Source organism: Desmodus rotundus, chromosome 13 (assembly GCF_022682495.2).
Source record: "Desmodus rotundus isolate HL8 chromosome 13, HLdesRot8A.1, whole genome shotgun sequence".
NCBI classification, from domain to species: Eukaryota; Metazoa; Chordata; class Mammalia; order Chiroptera; family Phyllostomidae; genus Desmodus; species Desmodus rotundus.
In genome coordinates this window covers 89,732,859-89,756,256 of record NC_071399.1, presented here as the reverse complement: position 1 = coordinate 89,756,256, position 23,398 = coordinate 89,732,859, and the positions used below count along the sequence as shown (strand labels likewise).

The window sequence follows — 23,398 nt, the reverse complement described above, 5'->3', positions numbered from 1 at the left end:
GGGAGGTAGGGAGCAAGTGGGGGAGAGATGAAGCAAAGGTGGTCACGAGTTGGTAATTGTTGAAATCGGGTGATATGTACATAGGCATTCTTATTTTCTCAACTTCTGGACATTTTTGAAAATGATCCGTAACGACAGTACAATGACGTATACATAAGGGGTATAAATGATAGGGCTTAGTGACCAGTTAAATTCACGTGCGTTTGGGGGGCTGGAGGAGGAAATAGGACACTTAACTTCCGAGTCACCCAGAAATAACTGGTGGTAGCATGTCAGTGTATGGCCTTTCCTGTGTTCTTTTGCACACACATACGTATTTTTCTAAACAATGGGGGGGCATTATGCATTGTTCCATAGCACTTTTTTTTACCTTATCCAGACATCTTTCCACGTCAGTAAACACAGGTGTGTACATGCACAGTCAGTGCTAATGTTTGCACAGATTTCTGTTGTGTGGTTGGAAAGGTTTCACACTTCCCATCTGTTTTAGGCACCTCTGTTGATTGTAGTCTTACATGCATGGTTGCACACTTACCCAGTGAATCCTTGGGTAAGGTCTTAGATTTCTGAATAGAGAGGTATTAAAAATTTTAAAGTATTTGCTGTTTTTTATTGCTGCACCATCTACAAAGAATATACTAGTTTTTGAGTTTTTTTAAACATCTTTTTAACACTTGATGTTAGTCTTTTTATTCATTTCCAGCCTTAAGTATGAGATCTTTTGTCGTGTTTTGGCAGAAAAAGTCACGGGTGGAAGGAAGGTCAGGATTTGGCTAAGAGAAGAGGCACTTCTCTGGCAGTGTATTTAACGGTGTCACTTCTCCCCTCTTCAGGAGCTGGAAAGCATAAACGAAGATGTTCGAGCAATGAGTAGCTGCTGTGAAGACATGACGAGCCGCCTGCAGGTGCTGTGTGATGGCTAATTTAGCGTTGTCCCTGGTACAGAGTGAGCTTCCGAAGACTGTTAAAGGGGCTCACACAGTGTATGCATATCTACCGCCCAGTGCTCCGAAGGAAGTTTGAATATAAGTAGTATGCTTTTTTTTTTTTACCTATGCGTGCTTTGTATTTCTTTGGGTGATGGTTTACGAATATCGTTAACTGCAGAAGCCTTTACATTTTGATCTCGCTGGTAGAGAACTCACTGTATAGAATTTTGATAAACTTTTCCTGTAAATATCCCGTACGTCCAGCAGAAATGAATTGAGGAAATATTATATTTTAAAAAACTGTACAAGGCAAGATGAAGAGTGGAGGTGGATCTTTCAACCAGGACGGTGGGAACTGCCATGTTCAGCTCCATTCATCAGGAGTTCGCCCTCTGCTGTGTTATCTCTGTTCGAATCCGCTTTCTTAAAAATACCGGCTGTTTGCTGGGCACTTAATTTGGTTGCAAGGAGCATAGGTTCATAATGGCTTCATTAGAGGTGGGGTTGGGCCTGTGAATTTTTGATGGGAGGTGGATAAGTCAGGAACACAGAAAGTTTCTTGGACGATCTGGACGAGGCCTCTGAGGACCCAGAACTTGGTGGCGGGGGTGGCGTTTCTAGATCTATTTCAGTTACGACTCAGAAACGTTTGAGAAACGTTTGAGTTCTGGAGTGCGATCTCATTTGCTATAAGTCTGAACTCCAGTAAGTATTACTATTCATTTTTTGAAGTATAATAAAATTGAAATGTACTGATATTACATATGGTCATAATTTTAGGCAGCAAAGGAGCAGACTCAAGACTTAATAGTCAAAACCACTAAACTTCAAGCTGAAAGGTAAGTTTTACCTTGTGTAGTCACTCTTCATTAATTTGAAGATTAACTGGAAATAAAATGATAGATAAAATCAAATCAAAGTTAAAATAATAAAAAACCTGATTCAAAATCAATACAACATATAAGGTTCTGAGCTGTTGTCCAAGAGTAAAACAAACACTAAACAGTAGCTAAGGAACATTAAACTTGATACTGAGGTTAGGGGATTATTCCTTTTTTGGTATTGTTTGCTGTACAGTTAAAAAGTAATTGCTTTTAAAAATGTAGATATTTTTAGATTTTTAACAATTTTTTTTACAATGACTGTCTCTTAGTTTTTTAACTATGACTAATTTTCTGTGACATGATCAAAAGTTAATAGTATCGATTCTTCTTGGAGTAGTTTACACATAGGCACACTAGTATTTGTTCACTGATTAAGTGTGTGCATGGAGGTGAGTACAGTATGGGTGTGTGTGTTGCAGTCTCCTGTTTCCTGTTGGTTCGATGGTCTCTTTTCCTATTGAACTTGAGCTCCTTGAGAACAATGACAATATTTTTATCCTCCTTGTGTCTCCGGTGCCTAACACATAGATTCAATAGAAAATTTTTGAGTGGGTGAATACAGAATGCAACTATATTAACATCAGGAGGGGAACATAAAGTAAAAACGGAAAAACAGGCATTGTAGTGGAGCTTTTAACATACATGGATTTCCAAGTGCAATATTAGAACATTGTGCTTGTACTCCTGTTTTCTCAAAACTATTAAATAGTTTTGGTTATTTTATTATTTTTTTTTAACAAATAAGGATTTATTTTTATCTCCTAAAAAGAAATTTGGAGCTTAAGGTATATACTATTCTTAAAAATAGCCAAATGTAATATGATTCTGTTTCAAATAAACCCAACGATAGAAAAAATGATCAAGAAAATTTGAAACTGACCAGATAATTGGTGATATTAAGTGATGCCGGAACTTACTGAGCAGCAGCAGCTATTGTGTGACATGAGGTGAAAAGCACGACAGAAAGGCTGAGAGAACCCCAGCGACATTGGCCTGCCGTGTTTGAACAGCCGGCGTTCCTTCTGTAGCTCAGGTGGTTGCGTTAACGTTTTGGCAGGACGTCGGGACTGACCTCATCCCATCGCCAGTCCCAGTTCCGTGTAGGTAGTTCACGCAGAGCAGTGCGGGGGCTGGGAGGGTGAGCATCTGAACTTGAGAGAGCAGGGCGTCAGGGAGGAGAGTGGGAGGAAGCGACCACAGTGATGGCCACACATTCCTAAAAAAAGGACACTTATGCAACTGTAATTGAAAAATAAAAAAAGATAAAACATTTTAAAGGACACTCCTGGGCTTAATAAGATTAAACATTATAAAAAATGAACCACACCTTGAATTTTTGCCATTTGTTTAAACCTTAAAAAATGTTTCAATTACAATTGGCATACATTATTATTATATTAGTTTCAGGTGTGCACCCAAGCGATTATTAGACATTATGTAGCTTACTAAGTGATCATCCCAATAAAATCTCACTCTGACGGCACACGTGGTTATTAGAGTGTTACTGACTGTATTCCCTGCGCTGTGCTTTACATCCCCGGGACTGTTGTGTGACTGCCAGTTTGTACTTCTCAGTCTCTTCAGCTTTTCACCCAGTCAGTCCCCCAGCCCCCTCCCATCTGGCAACCGTCAAAACGTTCTCTGTGTCTGTGAGTCTGTTTCTGTTCTGCTGCTTGTTTTCTTTGTTTTACAGATTCAGCTGTTGATCGGTTTGTATTTATTGCCATTGTATTGATCATATTTATTATCTGTTTTTCCTTCTTCATATAATACTGGTTTGGTGGTGACGAACTCGTTTAGCTGCTTCTTGTCTGGGAAGCTCTTCATCTGCCACCATCCCAGCCGGCCTCCAGCCGCAGTCACTCCTGCCTTCCCTGTCCTTGCTCCTGTGTGGCCACCGCTGTGTGACCTCCAGAGCTTTAGCGTGAGCTTCTGGGAGCAGGCCGCTGAGGCCAGGGCACCTCTGCTTGCCTGTGAGAGTTTCTGGGATTCATTTCCCTTTGCCTTGCCTCTTTCCCATCTAGAAGGGGCTTCTGGACTGGACGCCACTGCCAACTGAACAGTCCACCCCAGAAGGCCATGGGGGGATGTTGGGGGGGCTGGAACAAAGGCCCCTGACCCCTGGGACCTGCCCTCTCCCTTTTGAGCTTCATGCCTGGCTGGCGACATGTCCCCGGATGCTCTCAGATTTGCTCTCACTCCCTGTTTATTTGATAAAACCCAGTTAATACATTAATGTGAAGTAAAGAAATTTCAAAAGGAGTGTTAACAAAACCTGTTAAGGTGAATTTTCATAATCAGCAATATGATGATTAAGGACATATGCCATTTAAGTCTGTGTAGATTTAATTAGCTGGTTTATGTTACCATTTGATATAAACAGAACATTACTGCCACCTGGAGGAATTTTCCTTCTCAGTTTTTGTGTTATTCTGCAGGACATCTGACTGAATTTAGAACCTTACAACCCGAGAGTACAAACAAAACAAAGATAACAGATACATTGTATTGTCTCTACTAATAGTGTTGATACTCATCTTTGTTCAGTGTCTTTCGGGTGTTATTAGATGTAGAACATTGCTGCCTGGTGAATACTGCGGGTGAAGCACTTCCAACCTTATCTCCGTCTCTGGGAGTCTGTGCTCCGAGAGCCCAGACGGGGCTGGGAGGGCCCGCACAGGCAGCTTGCCCTCCTCAGATGCCTTCAGGCCCTCCTCGCATTCCCGACTACAGTGTGCCTTTTCCTAATTTACAGTTCGTCCCAATAGGTTGCGCTCAGTTAATATATTTTAAAAGACGTTTTTTATTACCCTAGTATGCAGAAAAAGCCAAGAAGACAAAAGTGGAGAAGTGACTTTATAGATTTATGAGGAATTAGTAAATTGACTTCTGTCTCTAACCTAAAATTAAAACAAAACAAAGAACAATAGATCTGATATTTGGTGGTTGTGTACTTTATGTGAAAACTTCAAAGGCTTAGGAACTTTTAGTGCCTGAGATGAAAACAGCTGCAAGTGGGCCTGTTTCTCTCCAGTAAGAGAACCTTACTATCACAAGGTAGGCTATTCAGGTGCCTGTAAGTGGCTGAGAGCTTGTAATGTAGGGACCGTTTGTGAACGAACTTCATCATAATTACTAACTCCTCTCACTGTGTGCAAGTACCTGGGCTGGAACGGTAGCAGCTAATTTTATCACCTGTGTGCCTGATGAGCTTACAGGATTGGAGGCAGAAATGAGACTTTCGAAGATGTTGAGAATCTTTCACAACTTTACTTTAAAGTTAGAATGCCAGACACATAACTGTTGTAAAGCTATGTAGATGCACAGTGTGCGTGATTTTCATTGCTTGTCTCTGTTATTATTATAGTCAAAGACTAGAAATCAGAGCCCAAGTTGCCGATGCTTTCTTGGCCAAGTTCCAGCTTACTTCTGATGAAATGAGCCTTCTCCGAGGTGTAAGAGACGGCCCCATCACTGAGGTATCTTGCTTTGGTTACAATCATTTAAAGTATAGCAGTTGTGGGTGCTACAGAGAAAAGTAAAACACTATTTTACCATCAAAAAAATATTTTTGAATTTGGAAATTCAGGTGCGAGTTTTAAGTTATTTTAATGTTTTATTTTTTTCAAATCAGTCTGTGTCCTTTTTAAAAGGAAGCCAGAGTACCAGGCTTATAAAGAAAACCTAATCACCTCGTCCACTCCTGCCATCTCTAAGTCCTTTGTCAGCTGTTTTCAACCCTGTTAGTTGCTTCCTTCATAAATTCTGCATTCCAGATGTATAGTTAAAAAGAATAAGCTTTTAATGTAGTGGGAATGGAAAGGCAGTAAGTTCCCCAAGCAAACACATTTAAAGATCACTATTAGGTTTTTTTTGCTTTATTTTTACTTTTTTAAAATTGTTGTTCAATTACAGTTGTCTCATTTTCCCCCCATTGGTCTCCCCACTGTTAGTTATTTATACTAAATTTAGTGCTTTTCTCCTCTTATCCTGGGGATGGGGGCTGTATAGGATATTAAATCAATTATAAAAGTCAACTATATGTTCTTCCATTAAAAAATACATTTTAATGATCTGTGTTAACTATTTTCTATCGATTTCCTGCCATGGGATATGAGGAGTCCGCTCCCACCAGCCCCCTCCCTGACACATGGTCTCTCTCCGTCATGCCTCAGTGCCCAGTGACGTGGCATTTCCTGTTTGCAGGACAGTGACATTATAGTGGTTACATGTCCTTCAGTTTATACCTTTCTGTCTTTCCTGGAATTAGAAATTCCGTAATTTTTCATCTAATTAATTTTTTAACCTATGCCATTCTTTCCAAACTGACACAATTATAAAACCTCTCAAAATGCTAAAAACCAGGGAAACGTTTTATTTATTTATATTTTTACTTGAAAGACATTCAGTTTTTCCAGAAAGGAGTCTTTCCTTCTGCCTGGGAGGAACTCTAAACCCCCACCTGCTGAGGGCGGGAAGAGGTCTTGCGGTGGGGGTGGGGCCTTCCCAGCGGCTGTGACAGCTGTAGCTGTTCCCTGCTCCTGCACCTGCCCCTGCACCTGCACCTGCACCTGCGTGGAAGGAGGGAGGGAGGGAGGGAGAGGATGGGTAGGGACACCAGTATTTGCTGCCCTGGTCATTTGAGGAACTTACCACATTTCAAATATTTGACATCTCACCCTTTTCACCACTTGGTAGAAATAATAAATAGTATTAGAGAAGATGTTTTTATTTAAATTTTATTCATCAAAGAAAAATGCACATTCACTCTTTTTAGGTTTAGAACACTACTTGGGTATCTGGAAACTACAGCTCCAGATAGCCAGGTTTCCTTAAGTAACTTTCCTAAGTAAACCTTAGTAAAGGTTTTCCCAAAGTACAAATAGCTTGGAGTTCAGCATCCGTCAGCTCTTACGTACTGAATGAGCATCTTTCTCGCATCCAACTTTGCAGTCCGCTCCTGGATGTGAGGGCAACAGCAGGTATATAAAAGATACATAAAACGTCCCCTTTATTGACGTGAAGGCTGTGCTTAATTAAGTCGTAAGATGTGTAATACACGGCATATTTTCCTTTACGTCGTCATCTTTAGGTTTGTGTTTCCCTCACACTAGAGCCTGCGCTTCCTAAGGACGGGTTTTTCTTTCATTTAAATTTTCTGTCCCTGTCAGCTAGCACACAATTTGGCATATAGTAGACATCGAAGTCTAATGTACGTTTTAAAATTGGAATCAATATATTACACCTCGTATAAAAATTTAGAGAAAGTTGAGAACAGTACAGAAAGCATTAGAGAGGTGAACGTATGTTTTTCCTTTGTGGTGATAGCTCATCTTAGAGTAATGTACTTTTACCTGAAAACACGGACGTTTTAAAGTTGCATTCTTAATTTTAAAGGACTTCTTCAAGGCATTGGGAAGAGTGAAACAGATCCATAATGATGTCAAAGTTCTCCTGCGTACAAACCAACAGACAGCAGGGTGAGTAACCACTTCAGTTCGTGATTGCCTTGCCTCTTATATTTCCAAAATCTGAAAACATTCTGGGTTCTTTCCGAAACGTTTGCTTTTTATGTGTCTTCGGGTAAGGAGGGAGTGACAGCCTGGTGTGCTCAGAGTAACACAGCGTGGGGTAACGGAGTGACACTCATAAAATTTGACATGTGTTTAATTATAAAAAATGGAAAACTCATTTTGTAAAATGATAAAAAGCTAACACGATGTGACCATATCTGTCTGTAATTAAACGAAATAACTAGGTTCTTAGATGTGGGCTGTTGGCTACTAGTTTATATCATAATAACCTTTTATTCATTTATGTTGTAGCTTAGAGATCATGGAGCAGATGGCCCTGCTTCAGGAGACAGCCTACGAGAGACTGTATCGCTGGGCTCAGAGTAAGTGGTGTGTCTCAGGTGGTCAGGGCTCGGGAGTGTCAGTGTTAGAGTTTTTTTATCTTACTTGGGCTTTATTTCATGTACTATTTTGACTTTAGCTATCAGAAAGTATTCGTAGCCCTGGCTGGTGTGGCTCAGTGAGTTGAGGGCCAGTCTGCGAACCCACAGGTCGCTGGGTGGGGACGTGCGAGAGGCAGCCGATCCATGTGTCTCTTGAACATCCGTGTTTCTCTCCCTCGATTTCTCCCTCCCCTCCCCTCTCTCTAAAAATAAATAAATAAGATCTTTTAAAAAGGTTTTTAAAAGGAAAAACGAACTTTACATTTGAACATACTGCCTTTATGTTTGTATTATGAACTGTTAAGACCAGTCAAGCAATATGTTGATTAAGGATGGAAATGAAAAAAACGAGTCACTATTTCTAGATTATTTTATCTAATCTAGATTAGATTATTTTAAAGTTGATTAGACATCTCTGGTTACTTACTTACCATCTGTTATAAATGGTGAAATAATTTTTCGCTGTTAGCCTAACAAGTTGCCCCGACTGAATGGCGTGAACAGCACCGGTTTACCCTCCTGTAGGGGATAGGTGAGAAATCAGATGGGATTCTCACCGCACTGGCACACACAGGGTTGGCTCGGTTGCCCCACTGCTGGAGGCCCTGAGGAGTGACCTGTCTCCTCACCTACTCGAGGTGTGGGGCTTGGGTAGCTCCTCGAGCCTGCGGCACTGGGGTTGAGCGTGCCTGCTGGCTGCCACTGAGGGCTCGCCCCAGGCTTCAGAGGCTGCCTGCATCCCTCCTTGTGGCCTCTTCCTCCATCTTTAACACCAGCATCAGAGCATGGAGTCCCTTGTTCACTTCTCCTGGCTCTTGTTCAGTCTCTCCTGGCTCTGCTTCCATCTGTGTCTCCGAGTCAGTCTTCCGCCAGCCTCTTCCACTTGAAGTCCGGTGTGACTCCCTGGGACGCCCTCGGGCAATCTGGGACAGTTGCCCTGTTGTGTGGTCTGGCAGCTTCGTTCCATCTGCATGGTCTCTCTGCCACGAAGGCGACCCACTCCCAGGTTCCGGGGACTGAGGACTTTGGCGGGCCATTACTTTGCACATCACACATGGTTAGTTGCTTTAGTTTCATTTCAGAGTGTTTCAGGAAGTTCACAGAACTGCCTGTTAAAACCGAAGGGCAGGAGCACAGACATTTTTATAGGTGTTACCGGCTGACTGTTGGGAGGAGGTGGGATTCAATCAGCCAGCCGGTGACTCCTGCACCATGCTGACAAGACCTGTGGTCTGGATCAGGTGACTCGGTCGTCACCTCCAGAGCGCGGTTCTCTTTCGGCGTCTCTGGTCGGCACTGTTTACTCCCATTCAGGACGTTGTCTCTTCTCTGTTCATACACAAGTCCTACCTCAGCCTTCAAAGCTGAGCTTAGGTTCTGTATTTTCTTGGACTCTCCGTGACTGCGTTGAGTTACAGTGACTTCCCCCTTCTCTGAACACTAGCTGCTGGAAATACCCACTTGGCACGCGGTAATTTACTACGCTGTCATTACCCTCTGTACATGTATGTCTTTGCTGTCCACTGAGAGTCTTTCTCAAAGGCAAGGCCATCGCCTCAGGTTTCTTTGCGCTCCCATGCCCTCGGCTCTGGTGGTTCCAAACGGCGGGCCTCGGACGCCTAGGGACTGTAAGGTGCCTCCGTTTCATACCTGCGGGCCTGTGAGAACGTCCACGCGTGCGCAGAGTACAGTGCGGGTGTGAGGTCCTCGCACACCAAAGGCTGGGGGTTCTCGAACAAGTGTGAAGTCCTTGGACATAGTGGACTCTCAATAAGTGTAGTGAAATAAAGAAACTGGTGTAGGGATTTTTAAGAGTTTAAAGTCCAAACTTTTAAAATCGTAGTCTTACTACTATATCTGAGTTTCCTACATGCACGTTTTTAACACACTGTGTGCAGGTTACTCGCAAGGGAAGGAGCCGGCAGAGTGTTGTTCGTACTCCTCCCCCTGCATGGCGGTATTCGGCGGGTATTTTCTCATTGATTAGTTTTCTAGAACTGCAGGTTTTTAAAAATAACAATGAAAGAGAAGTTTGGGGTGTGCCAGACAGCATATGTGGTCTTTTGAAGTATATAAGTACATAAGTAAAATTTTTAGTTTGGTTGACGGCAGAAACCAGGTCTTGGTAGACCTATTCTCTAGGTTTTCCCAGGCGATTGTCTAAAGTGCTATTTGCTGTAGAACTTAGACTGCGCGTGTGCAGCAGACCTGACAGAGAGCTGCCTTTAATCTCGCAAGGGCTATAACGTTAACCATTTTTCAGGTGAGTGCAGAGCGCGGACGCAGGAATCCTGTGACATCTCTCCGGTGCTGACGCAGGCGATGGAAGCCCTGCAGGACAGGCCCGTCTTGTACAAGTTGGTGACCTTTCCTGGTTAAAAAAGACAAGCCCTGCTTTTACTTTGATAATTTACACGAACTTTTGGTATTACTAATATAGCTGTTTGAGCGATATTTATAATAACGTACAATGATATTTGTGTCTCGCATTATGTGTATGTATCAATGCTAGCGTGAGTTTACTGGCCTGTTCTATGCTAACGAATAGAAGGGGAGCCAGGGTGTCCCTGTGTGTAGACTACCCCTTGTTCTTAGGTAGAGGTTGAAGGGTGTTGCCCCAACCTGCCATCTCATTAACTGCCTTGGAATGGCGAGTGAAACTCCTGTAGCAGCCCTACCCCGGAGAGACTGAGGGCAAGCAGAGGCCCGAGAGACGGAAACGTTCAAATTGTGTTAATAGGGTTCCGGAAAAGCATGGGTGCAGGTCTTTGATCCGTGAGTTGTGCTAGCCCAGAGCTGATGATAATGCTTGGAGTGGGAAGCTGCTCATTATCAGCTTACTGGTTTTGTTAAGTGTGGCATCGTCCAAAGATTCACAAGGTTAATCTTTTTTTAAAGAAAATGCCGTTGTGTGTTTTGGACATTTGAAAAGGTCAGCTGACTTCTACCATGTAAATAGATTTTCACTACACTTGGATTTTTGATCAACACTTGGAAAGGAGCCACACTGCGCAGTGGCTTGGAAGGTGGGCTCTGAGCTAGCGTTTTGACAAGCCTCTGCATCTTTATAAGCTTCTGTTTCCTTGGCTGTAAAATGAGGATAAAAACGGGGCCTATATTACAGGGTCCTTGTGAAGATGAAATTAGATTCTCCTCATAGAGTGTTTAGCATAACGCTTTGCTCATCACTAAATAGTAGCTGTTACATCTAGAAAATTGGCCTTTTGTTAAGTAATCGTGTGTTTTCAAAGTGGTAGATTCTTTAAATTTGGCAAAAACTTAATGTGTCATGTTAACCACCAGATGGCATCATATGAACTTTATTTCAGTGACGTGTAGTAGCTTCACTCTTCCTTACTGAGTCTCAAACGTGTAGGCGTCGTGTATTAGAAAAGTGGCGGTTACTGAAGCCCTTCGGGGAGGTGGCCGTTCTCGTTGTTGTTAGTATGTAACTGGAACGCCAGTGCGTTTTTAACTTTGGATGAATCAAGCATAGAAATTGCTTTGCAGAGAAATGTATTACACATGGAAATGAAAAAAATCGATGTTGTCTTCTTTCTTTTGGTAAACTTTCAGAACATAAATTATTAAAGACTAGGTACAGTATTGCATTTCTTAGAGAGGCTTTTACACTGTTCTTTTTTCATTTATTTTGAGCAAAATTTTTCATCTTTTAATTTGCCTTTTGACCAGGATTTTTCTTTTCTTTCCTTTTCTTTTTTTTTTTAACTATAGCTAGATAAAATAAAAATGGGGGTTTTAAATGAAAATTTTACTAGAGACATTTTAGAATATTGACATAATTTTACTTCACCTTTGTAAATAAATGTAGCATTTTGAATTTTTGACCTTTGTTGGAAAAGAATCTGTTTTGGGTCAAAAAGTTTTCTTCTGTCTCTGGGGAGATGTTTCATGTCTACAGATATCATTGAATGTTTATTGTAGCTCATACTGTTCTTGCTTCAAATTGTATCTGTTACTGTAGTCAGATTAATGTTGGTGTTTGTTGATGTTTCATAGTATTATGCAGGTAAGATTCCACTGTAGGTGGCTTCTAATGTAACTTTTGGTCACAGCGAACAGTCCTAGAAGTAGAAGTTACACTGTGTCTCTTTATTGTTTGCTGGATCCTAGAGTGAAGATTAGTTTTCTATCTTTAAAAAACTGGAAGTCTGTGAATTTTGAAAAAGTTGGAATTTTGTGAATTTTGTTCTGTGATAAGCAGTCATTTAATCAAAAGTCATTTCTTAGAATTGGTGAAAAAATGCAGTTTTCACACTGAAACATTTAGAATTTAAGAGCACGAGGGAGAAAATGGCAGTAAGAAATCATTTTGGTTGTCATTTGTTTTGCAGAGCAGAAAGCGAACGCAAGGCAGGTGTGCAGTGTAAGAAACTTAGCTTAGTCTGGGCTTCGGGTGGGCAGTTGCTAGCCTGTCGCTGCAGGGAACCGCACCGTCATTCCCACTTAGCTGGAAACGAGCTCAAAGCCACGATCTGGGCACTGCTGACCGGTCTTTTAAAAAGGTTCGGATTCCTGAAAATTGATCGTTACCGACCACTTCGCTTACACTCTCACTTTTATTTAAAAATACTCTCTCTGCCAGCTTGTGTTTAAAAAAAATGTGTTTCATTAAATCAGTAGCATAACAAAGAAGGCACTGTAGCTTAAATTAATTCTTTGGAAACCTTTGAGACATTCTGGTAACTTTAGTTTATATGTACAGTAACAAAATAATTCTTAATACTTAGTCTATCAGGATGCTGTTTAGGGATTTATAAGTTACTGGGTCTGGAATCTGCTGCCACTGGGCTGTGAAAGGAGATTTTTGTTTTCCTGTGTACTTTTAGAATAGAAGGAACTTTCAGCTGGGCGGTGGGTTTAAGGAGCGGTGGCGGTGATGGGAGACAAAGGGTGGTTTTAGTCAAAGAAGTGGGTGCCTGTGGCCACGCCAAGTCATCCTAGAATTTTACCCCAAATTGTTCCGTCTCCCAGTTTAAAGTCCCCCTTCTGTAAGAATTCCCTCCCCGCGGAAAGTCTCCCCCCCTTTTTAACTACAACTGGGGACGTGCAAACACGTGTGAAAGGAAGGCCTTTGCTGTGTCTGCCGAGGTGGTCAGTAAGTTTGAGGAGTGTATCTAATGTCAGAGTCAAAGTGAGCAAATTTCGGTGGTAAGCTGTGATTAATGTGTATAAAGGGGAGGTTCTTAATGCAGAAGAAAAGGTTCGCGTTTGGGCTGCAGAGCTGAAATGGGCCTGGGGACTACGCTGGGGTTTTGTTCGTGTGTCTGCTTTATCGCCACAGCCCCTGTGATTGATCCCAGATCTCAGCATCCTTCCCGTGAGGAGAGAAAATACGTGCCTATAGATTGAGTTTTCATTGTGATAAATTATTATTTCCAGTTTTTGTTGTTGTTTACAAACAGTACTGCTTGAGAGAGTTGCTTTAGACGTCTTGCTTATCTTAGACACCCCGTGAATAGTTTGATGCAACCACTAGGGAGAAAACCAGCTGTTCTTCCTGTAACTCGCTTCCTCCAGGTACACCTTGGATGAATTTGGAACGGCCAGAAGAAGCACAGTCGTCCGTGGATTCATCGACGCTCTGACGAGAGGGGGCCCTGGTGGCACACCCAGACCCATTGAAATGCATTCCCACGACCCTTTAAGGTACAGTGGTCGGACAGTACCGGAGGGCTTGGTGGTTTTCGGAAGGAGACCGTCGCTGACGCGGCTTTTCCCATCAGGTACGTGGGAGACATGCTGGCGTGGCTCCATCAGGCGACCGCGTCTGAGAAAGAACACCTCGAAGCTCTCTTAAAGCAGGTGACTGCACAAGGTGGGCCCCAAGTGTCATTGCTGATGCCTAAACACAGACACAGACGTGTCTGCTTCTGTGCTCGCCCTTGACTCCGTCCTGGAGGCAACTTTTCACACCTGCGAGGCACAGCGGGCACCCTGTTTGGTCTCCCTCTGCCAGCGCCCCCCGCTTCTGCTAATAAGCGGGCTCTCCACCCCTTTCACCCTGTCACACGAGGGTTCGCACTCTGATGGTGACCCCTTGTGACCTTCCGCATGGAGCCTGGACTCCTCTGTGTCACGTACAGGACACTGCCTCAGCATGCCCTGGCTCAGGTCCTGCACGCCGCTCACTGTGAGGGTGAAAGGCAGTGTCACCTTCGCCTCAGCGGGGAGGGGACAGACGACAGGCTTGCTTGTGGTCATCACGCTGCTCTTTCTTTCATTTACACTACCCCCCCGCCTTTATGGCCAGGTGACAATGTGAGAGTTTCTTTGAATAATTACCAATGTACTAACTGTACTTACAATTCCAGCTTTCCTTTCAAGGAAGAAAAGTGACTTTTTTTAGTTGCTTACACTTTTGTTCACAGAATTTCAGATCTTCTCTGTTGTGACTACCTTGAGTGCTGTTGAAGGGGACTAATGGATAATGAAGATGTTCTGGGGTTTTTTTTTTTTTTTTTGAAAGGTTTTACTTATTTACTGTTAGAGAGAGGGAGAGGGAGGGAGAAAGAGAGCAGGAGAAACATCAGTGTGTGGTTGCCTCTTGTGCGCCCCTCAACCAGGGACCTGGCCTGCAGCCCAGGCAGGGGCCCAGGAATTGAACTAGGGACCTTTCAGGTCACAGTGCGACGCCCATCCCACGGAGCCACACCACTCAGGGCCAGATGTCCTGTTTTTGATCGGAAGTGGAAAGAAGGAAGCATGGTGACTGGTCGCACTTTGGTTTCTGCATAGCGTGGCTCCCCTTCATTCCGTGTCAGCATGAGGTCTGCAGGGGTGGCCAGGTATGAATTGGTGGCAAGGCCTGGCCGCCCCATTTTTAACTCCTTGGTGTCAGGGTTAGACCAGCAGCATGCCTGTTAGATCGACGCAAAGTCTGTGTTTTTTAAAGTTGTTTTCTGTGTTCCTGATTCCCAAGTGTAAGAGAATGTATTTCTTAAAAGCTGTTTCAGTAAAGTTAATGTGAGAGGCAGCGTTAAGTGGTGGGCAGAAAACATATTGGAGTTAGATGAAATAGGTCATTCTGTGGGCATGGCTTAATTCAACCAAGAGTTGGTTTTACCATCTGTAAAAATGAAGTGGGTTAGGCCCTGGCCGGGTACTTCGGTCGGTTAGCACATTGCTCCTGGTACCTCAAGGTTGCAGGTTTGATCCCAGGGTGGGGCACGTATGAGAACCAACCAGTGAGTGTGTAATTAAGCGGTACAGCAAATCGATGCTTCTCTCTCTCTCTCTCTCTCTCTCTCTCTCTCCATCTCTCCCTCTCTCCCTCTCTCTCTAAGCATTAATAAATGAATAAAGAAGGTGGCAGTAAGCAGTAAATGTCAGGTGTCTGGTACCGAGCTCGATGAGTAGTGTCTAGTAAATGTCAGCATTTCCAGTAGCTCACAGGGGTGGCGCTCATCTTCTTGCCCTCAGCGAACGTGCTCTTCCTCACTGCCTGGAAGGGGATGTTTGCAGAACAAAAGCTAATACGTCTTCACATCTCTTCCTTCAGTTAATGTATGTTACAGTCGTCTTTTCCTGTGACTCCTGTGTTCACTTTTTCACGAAGCAACACGTTCACTTGTTGGTCAGCAGTCAGATGAACTAGCATGGCTCTGCCTCTAAACTCAGATGTCAACATAAGTAGCGATGTCCTAAGAGCTACTGGACTTAATACAATATGAAGAAGGTTATTTTGAATGTTTGTTATTAGTGCCAGTAATCACATGCATTTTTTTTTTAAATTGATAAACTGATTTTTTTAATTGTTCGGTTACAGTTGTCCCTATCACTCTCTGCTGCCCCCCCACCCCCACGACGCCCACCATCAGTCTCCCCCCATCATATGCATTATTGTTTGCTAGTTTTGTGAGCGTGAAGCAAAGTGCACTACGGGAAAAATCTTTCAGTAATGTGATAACTAATTCTAGGTGTTGAAGAAAACATTCAGGAAGTTGTTGGGCACATCACTGAGGGCGTGTGCAGGCCGCTGAAGGTAAAATGCTTTGGTTTTCTATATGTTATGTGGTATCGGGTTAAATTACTGCCTTATTATGAGTTTAAACACACTGATAACAGCTTGAATTAAAGCTGTAATTTTGTCAAATTAACACATTAATGTATGATAATAAGATACATTTAAAAATAATTATTGTCAATTTTCTAAGAAAGAAAATTTGAAGCATTCTCAGTTTGCATATATTACCTATTATGTTTCCCATAGTAATTTATCAGTCAGTTGAGAAAAAGTATGTTAAATTGAAATAACTAATCTCTGGACCCATAACAGATTTACTGCCATGTTCCATTTACTTCATTGCTTCAAGTGCAGTAAATTTTATTACAGCAATAAATAATGATTAATCCGAGGATAGTACATGTGTGATATTGTCAATACTATTTATAGCACAGGGAACAGAACTTGAAGTCAAAATTAGAATTCCCACTTTGCAGATTAGTTTGCTTGCTCGTTCAAATCGCCTACGTCTTCTGCACCTTAATTTGCTCACGCTGCACCTGTGTAGAAAAATACCTGCCAGCGAGGGTTGCGGGGACGGACTGAGACAGCTGTGCAGGTGAAGCGCGTGTGGTCCCTGGCATGGGTGGGTGATGTGAGTGATGAATCAGTGATATAATTTAAGTCCCTATTGAAGCCTTGGCATTCGAAAGAAATTGTAATACGAAATTTTGGTTTTTGAATTCAAATGCTCTTTATGATTTATAATATTGTGGTATTAGCTGGACTGATTTATGCCAACAGATATATCAGTTTCATAAACACGTTAATAATGTAAAGGTCATTTAATTTCTATCAGGTAATTACAGAAATGACATTTTTTGCATACTCATACATACGTTCATAAAATCTTACTACAGCGAATCCCATTGGTCAGCACTATGACATGTTCGAAAATCTAAGTACAGAGAAACTGCGACTTTGGAAAGCGTTTATTAAACACCTGCTGTGTGTGTACTGTTTAGCCAGAGGTTGTAGAGATGTAAAAGAAGCAGAAAACAGTGTTCCTGTCTAGAATCTAGTTAGGAAATGAGACACAGTGTAAGCAGCAGCTTAAGAGCAGGTATGGTATGATATATAAAGAGCACGGATCAGCATACTGCAGATTCTGTTCATTAATTAGGGAACATAAAGTAAGGGAAAGATTAGTGACGGATGGAATTTAATTAAGAAGATTCCTGGTAGTTAATCTTGACACAGATCAAATTAATCTAGAACCAGATCTGATAAAGCCCTGGTTAGTGTTATAATTAGACAAATATGTTGGTGCTAATTTAAGATTGATCTGCTCTTCTTTCTGTAATTAATATAAAAAGCAACTGGGTATGATAGTTTAAAGATAAAAGTTCTTTCAGTCTTTCCTGAATATTTGGTGAGAGAGAAGTACATTTGCACTGAGAATCTGTTTTTACAGATGTCACAATTTCTTTGCAATTTAGTGCTGAACTAAATTCCATTGTTTACGGGTGAAAAGCTGCAAAATGCTCTCATTACTGCTTTGGTCATTCCTGGTACCCACTGCCTGGCACCTAGTTCTGCAGGTAATAGGTAACTTTCTGGAGAGTGTATCTGTTAAAGCGTTTTTGTTAGTTTACCATCCTCTATGACTTCATATTCAGAAATCCTTTATTTAGAAGGAATTTTATGATTTCTGCAGCGATAAAATGTTGTCATTTTTTAATGCTTCTTATAACACGTGATTAGTGCAGAAAAGTTATGCTTTGAAAAAATGTTTAGTATTTTTCTCACATGTTTTATAGGTTCGGATTGAACAAGTAATAGTTGCTGAACCTGGAGCAGTTTTGTTATATAAGATTTCTAACCTCCTTAAGTTTTACCATCACACAATCAGGTGCGTGGAGTGGTTAAACGTGCTTGCTAAGCCCTGCGATGCCTTGTTTCGGTGAGGACGGTGTGAGGGGTGTGGGTTTTCACTGTTGGCTGACCGAGTAAGACTGGTGGAGCCCCCACAGCAGTGCGGGAAGCATCGGGCTTACTGTCTGCTGATCTGCGTGCTGCTCCCCGAGGCCCATCCTTCCCCTCCGCCTTTCCCCTGCAAACAGACCAGACCCCGCACCCGCACACGGGCGCGCACACAGCTGACATGACCATGTACATCTCTAGCACGTCGGTAGAAGGGATCCACGGCTCCTAGAGCGGGGAGGCATTGTACTCAGAATAGGACGTGATGAGAGAAATAGCCGGTGCTGGATGTAAATAACAAAGTCTTTGTTATCACTTAGTTTTCTGTTAGGACAAAACAGAACCATAGCTTTATCTTCTCTAAATAAAGCTACATTAGCATCTCTACATAAAAGCTGCTTTAGAGTCTCTAAATGAAATCTACTGATTTTATCTGATTAGGAGCCACTTATTTAAAATTTAAATTTTGACTCCAAAATTTGCATTCACTTCGCTTTGCATATATCCACTGATGGCATACATTGGAGCTTTATTATAAATGACACCATTAGGAAAAAGGACTCAAGGACGTGGACAACAGTGTGGGGATTGCTGGGGGGAGGGTGGTGTGAAGGGGCTAAATGGTAATGGGAAAAAATACAATAAAGATTAAATCAAAAAAGCTATGTTATATATGCAGTTGTGTTAAAACAGTGTCCTTTCAAGCTTTATTTTTGATAGTTTCCACATTAGTCTATTAAAAACGATTTACAAATTACTTTTATCTGGTGTGGCAGTATCAGGAACAGAATGCCAGTTGCTAAAATCCAGGAGGATCACTGTAGCCAACAGATAGGGAGAGGCGCAGGGGTCACCAGCTGGCAGCGCACCAACAGACCGTGGCAGCGATGCTCCCTGCCTCCCAGCCGCTGACGTTCGCCTCCCAAACGTCTCAGCCGGGAGGTTACTTCTCCCAGAAGTACACCAAAAGGTGGCTGGTTCGATTCCCAATCAGGGCACGTAACTGTGGTCCCAACCGCAGCACGTGCCTGGTCAGGCCGTGTACCAGAGGCAACAGATCAGTGTTTCTCTTTTGCATCAATGTTTCTCTCTCTCTCTCTCTTCCACTCTCTCTCTAAGACTCAGTAAACATATCACTGGGTGAAGATTTTTTTTAAAAGTGATTTTTACAAATATAAATGAACAAAAATGACTTCCAAAGAAGTGGAAAACTCATGGACGTAGGCAGCGGAGTAATTGTTTTCAATTTACAGGTTATCGTCTGTATAAAAACTTTTATTTAACTCTAGATCTTTCTAAAGAGTGCCCCTCACAGAACTGAATCGTCGTAGCCCGTTTTGCAGCCTGAAATGCTCTCTGCTTTTAGTGGCATCGTTGGGAACAGTGCGGCTGCGTTGCTGACCACCATCGAAGAGATGCATTTGCTAAGCAAAAAACTATTCTTCAACAGCCTGAGTCTTCATGCGGGCAAACTAATGGACAAGGTACGTTTCAAGTGCATTTCTTAAACTCTGTGAATGTGTATCTTTCACATGGAATGTTTTGCTTTTTTACCTGAGTAACGATTTTTACCTGTCCCATACAATGTTCTTTTGAGGTCTTCCTGTGAAAACAAAATTCATTCTGAGGTGGCTGACTGGGTCTAGGTTAATAGCCCGTGTTCCTGGAACAGTGTAACGTTGAGTCATAGTGGAGATAGACTCTCAGGCCCTACTCTCACTACCATTTTCCTCTAACCAAAAATTGGTAACTAAATCAGACTTACTATTTTTAGGTCAGGGCTGAAATGACATACAGATTAGAAAGCTGGAACTCTTAGTAACTGTTTTTTCTAAGCAGCTTGCTTGTATTTTTACTCTCTGATGATCCAGCTTTGTCCTTAGGAAATTTATGCTCTTTTGAGTTAAATACTATAATTAATTATGAAAACAAACAAGATAATAACCTCTCCCTCAAGGAATAAAACCAGATAAACAATAACAGAGCCTGAAAGAATCCTACGAGAGCTAATATTTTAAGTTGAACAGTGTCTTGCGGCAGAACCAGAAGGGATGGGTTTATCACGATCAAATCTTTCCTTATTTTTGTTTAGTTATTTTTTTATTCTTTAAAAAAACAACTGTGCTAGAACCCACCCCACGTAATTTTTAAGGACTCATGTGTGTGAAGGGTGCGTGCGAGGCCCTACGCTGGTTCCCCCTCCTCCTCTTTAGTCGCAGTGCTGTGTGCGTGGCCGTTGTGGGGCGCCGGTTGGTCGGAGAGTGTGGGACAGGCCGTGGCAGTGCAGCCCCGGCACCGGGCCAGTTTCTGCATCCTCATCCCAGAGTGCCGGAGGGGCAGCGTCTGGCCCCGTGCCTACCTCAGATCCTTGTGGAAAAGCAACATGAATATTTAGAGCTGGAATATTTGCCTTAGATTTTTTCCTGCTTTATGTATTTCTGTTTGCACAAGAAGGGCACGGACAGTCATTCAACTCTGGCTGTACACCTGTTTATAGGCATTTATTTACACATTGAAATTCGGTGGAAAAGTATAAGCAGGGGATAACGAACTATACCTTATTTTAGGTCGAGCTCCCCCCACCCGATCTTGGGCCGAGTTCTGCGTTAAATCAGACTCTCACGTTGTTGCGTGAAGTTCTGGCATCTCACGATTCTTCAGTCGTCCCCTTAGATGCCCGTCAGGCTGATTTTGTGCAGGTATTTGTACGTTTATTTTTAATGATTGCTTTTTACTGCTCTCTGGGAAATTCTGTTGAAATTCTGGTGTTTTTTGACCCATATATTTTGGCAAACGTTCTCACTGATTTTTTCTTCAAATATTAAATCAGTTCTCTTTAATTTAAAAAGTGTTTATTCAGTGATGCTCATTTGAGAAACTCTTCTGGTAATTGTACTCTTTCGCCCTGCTCTTATGTGCCTCTCTGAGTGGGTCCTTTCCAGTGCAGTTGGGCATTCGTCGTGAAGTGCCATTAACCCAGGCCTGCCCCTGGTTGGGAATTAAAGAGCACGTTTTATTTTCTTCTTCGTCGGTAGGTTTTATCGTGTGTCTTGGACCCCCTCCTGCAGATGTGCACGGTGTCCGCCAGCAGCTTAGGCACCGCCGACATGGCCACGTTCATGGTCAACTCGCTGTACATGATGAAGACGACTTTGGCCATGTTTGAATTCACTGACCGGCGTCTGGAAATGCTACAGTTTCAGGTGGGTTTTGCCGTAAAAGGACAGCTCACTGTGATGGAGTCCTTTTTCTGGACGCGGGCTCAGTTACTGGCTTTTTGCCCCAATTCCTGTAAATCCTTTTGTTAGTCCAAGGAAGGCCACACACACAAGGGCGTGCTCATCATCTTAGTTTTGTCTTGGAGAAGTCAGACTATGGGATGCGTAAGGTGGTGTATTCAAACCACAGTCTGTGATGGCGGAATGAAGCTTTTCTGATGAATTTGAACAGTTACTCTGTGTGCAGAGTTCCCTCTTCGGGCGTGAGTAATGTGCGATGGTTTTCAAGCTGGGAGGCTAGCGCAGGCGATGTTGCGGAGGGCAGGTACCTTTTATCTGTGTGTGAGCCAGCGTCCCACAGGGCATTGCAATTCCTTATACCAGCACTGTCGTCCTTGGACCAAATGGCGTCTCTTAGCGTTTTATAAAGTGGCTAAAACAGCCTTTTATAAAATTCACCAGGTACTTGGGTTCTGATTTTGAAATAGTGATTTTTGGTAGATATGCTTCTTAAGGAACTTTGGTGGTTGTGTTGTCACCAGCACATAAACAAGGCGGCTGTGGCTGTGGTAGAAAGTTCATTGTGAAGTTCTGGGGTTTTTCTGAGGGGTAAGTGGATCCATCTAAATCCGTGGTATTTTCTATTTAAAGAGAAATGTAATAAAGTTTTCCTTTCTTGCATAACTTTTTAATGTAGAGTTAATAAAATTGTTTTTAAAAATTGTTATTTTTTACTGCATGTATGACTAATTCAACTCCAAATTCTTCCGTTTGTCTAAATCTTTTCTCAAGACCTTCAGGTAATTATCAGGTGACCGTCATCTGTTTTATCGCCAATTGCCTGCATTTCTTAAATATTCATAGACTCTCTTTTTACATTTCAAGAGAACAGGCCCCCCTGAGTGAGTGCCATTAAACTTGCGTCAGGCCTGTCCGTCCGTCCGTCCGTCCGTCCGTCCGTGGGGAAGGGCTGTGGGAGCACGGGAAACCGAGACTGGCTCATTCGCCCCTGCAGAGTAGCCGCTTGCCTTGCTGAGTGAAAGATGCTTGATTTTCAGACCTCGGCCACTAATCCTATTAATTTTCTTCTACTCCTTCTTAGCTTCATTCCATGTTTCAAGTAAGAAGTGCAGGCTGGTGTTTCTCTTTGTTTGGGGTAACCTGTTTTATCCGTCCGCAGCTTGTAAGGATTTTCTCTGAGCTCAGCCGTCTCCTCGGGATATTTTTCATGTGTCCCTTTTTCCACTAGTTCTTCTTGGATTTTCGGAGCCGTTTCAGTCTGAAGGTTCAACCCTTTCTTTTGCTCAGTTAAGTTTTCTGTTATCTTCAGTTAATGGTTACTTCTCCTTCTGTTACTTTTCATATTCTGAAGCTTCTGCCCTTATTTGGCTTTAGCTCCGAAATCTTTCTTTTTAAATCTCTTTCCTTTAGCCAATTTCTCTAATGTTTATTCTGTATTACTTTTCTTTCATTTTCTTTCAGATACTAATTTGGTTTTTATCCATAACTCTTTCATTAAATGTTTGCATTTGCACATCTTGTTCTTCTTGGATTTCCAGTGAGTCTAGTAGAGGAAGGACTGTAATTTTACGTCCTCGGGCATCACTTAGGAAAACCAGGTTCTCTGTTTTTCAGTAGCGTTACCTCCACGAAGAGATACCTGTTCTAATTATTCAGATGGGCTCTCTCCTAGAACCTGCTCACCTCTTTCAAACCGCCCGTGAGTTTGTGGCTCAGCTCTTGGAATGACCGGGATGGGCCAGCACTCGGGTGGCGGCTGCACAGCTAGTCCTGTGCTGTGTCGTCGGCAGACAAACTGGCAGCGTGGAGGGAGCTTTCTGGGCAGAACGGAAGGAAGCCCTCGCGGCTCTCAGGCCTGGACTGCTGACAGTAAGGGAGCAGCAGACTTCTCCCCCCCATGGGCTCCTTCGCCCCGATAGGGGCAGTTCCCTTCTGTGGCTTCCGCCTCCATGAGTATCAGGTGGCCCCCGGGACCGCGCAGAGGCGTTTCAGACGGGGTGCCTGATCTCTGGGGTGGGGCCTTCCAGCCTGCTCTCACAGCCACTTCCAGGAAGAACCCCATGATGAAGAGCTGCGACTGCAAGGTAGTCTACTTACTTCTCCTCTCGTCAGTCTTATAACTCCTAAAATACTCTCTTTCTGTGTGTTTTATTTTAGATTGAAGCACATTTGGACACCCTTATAAATGAGCAAGCTTCTTATGTCCTAACTAGAGCAGGCTTGAGTTACATCTATAACACCGTACAGCAGCATAAACCTGAGCAGGTAAGCTCACGGGTGTTCCAGTGCGGAGTCTGGGTTCTGCAGCTAGACTCCAGTTTGCACCTTGGCTTTGCCACGTCCCAGCTGATTTTCACTTGGAAAGTGACATTGCTCTCTTTCCTCTGCCGAAGATGAGGGGTAATAAAATGTGTTTCCTAGGCTGGTGCTAAGACTGAGGT

General features: G+C 42.8%; 1 protein-coding gene across 2 annotated transcripts in view; it reads left to right on the top strand.

Annotated features, from left to right (window-relative positions):
• COG6 (component of oligomeric golgi complex 6) overlaps nt 1–23,398 on the top strand; it is a 31,249-nt gene that overhangs the window by 3,170 nt on the left and 4,681 nt on the right. For both annotated transcript variants that reach the window (XM_053916477.2, XM_053916478.2), the window contains exons 3-16: nt 834–905; nt 1,710–1,768; nt 5,181–5,292; nt 7,211–7,293; nt 7,639–7,709; nt 10,033–10,126; nt 13,311–13,439; nt 13,517–13,608; nt 15,710–15,774; nt 17,556–17,647; nt 19,085–19,202; nt 20,286–20,417; nt 20,754–20,921; nt 23,115–23,222. In XM_053916477.2, coding sequence (XP_053772452.1) covers nt 834–905; nt 1,710–1,768; nt 5,181–5,292; nt 7,211–7,293; nt 7,639–7,709; nt 10,033–10,126; nt 13,311–13,439; nt 13,517–13,608; nt 15,710–15,774; nt 17,556–17,647; nt 19,085–19,202; nt 20,286–20,417; nt 20,754–20,921; nt 23,115–23,222 — 1,395 coding nt within the window. The remainder of the gene's footprint in view (nt 1–833; nt 906–1,709; nt 1,769–5,180; nt 5,293–7,210; nt 7,294–7,638; nt 7,710–10,032; nt 10,127–13,310; nt 13,440–13,516; nt 13,609–15,709; nt 15,775–17,555; nt 17,648–19,084; nt 19,203–20,285; nt 20,418–20,753; nt 20,922–23,114; nt 23,223–23,398) is intronic.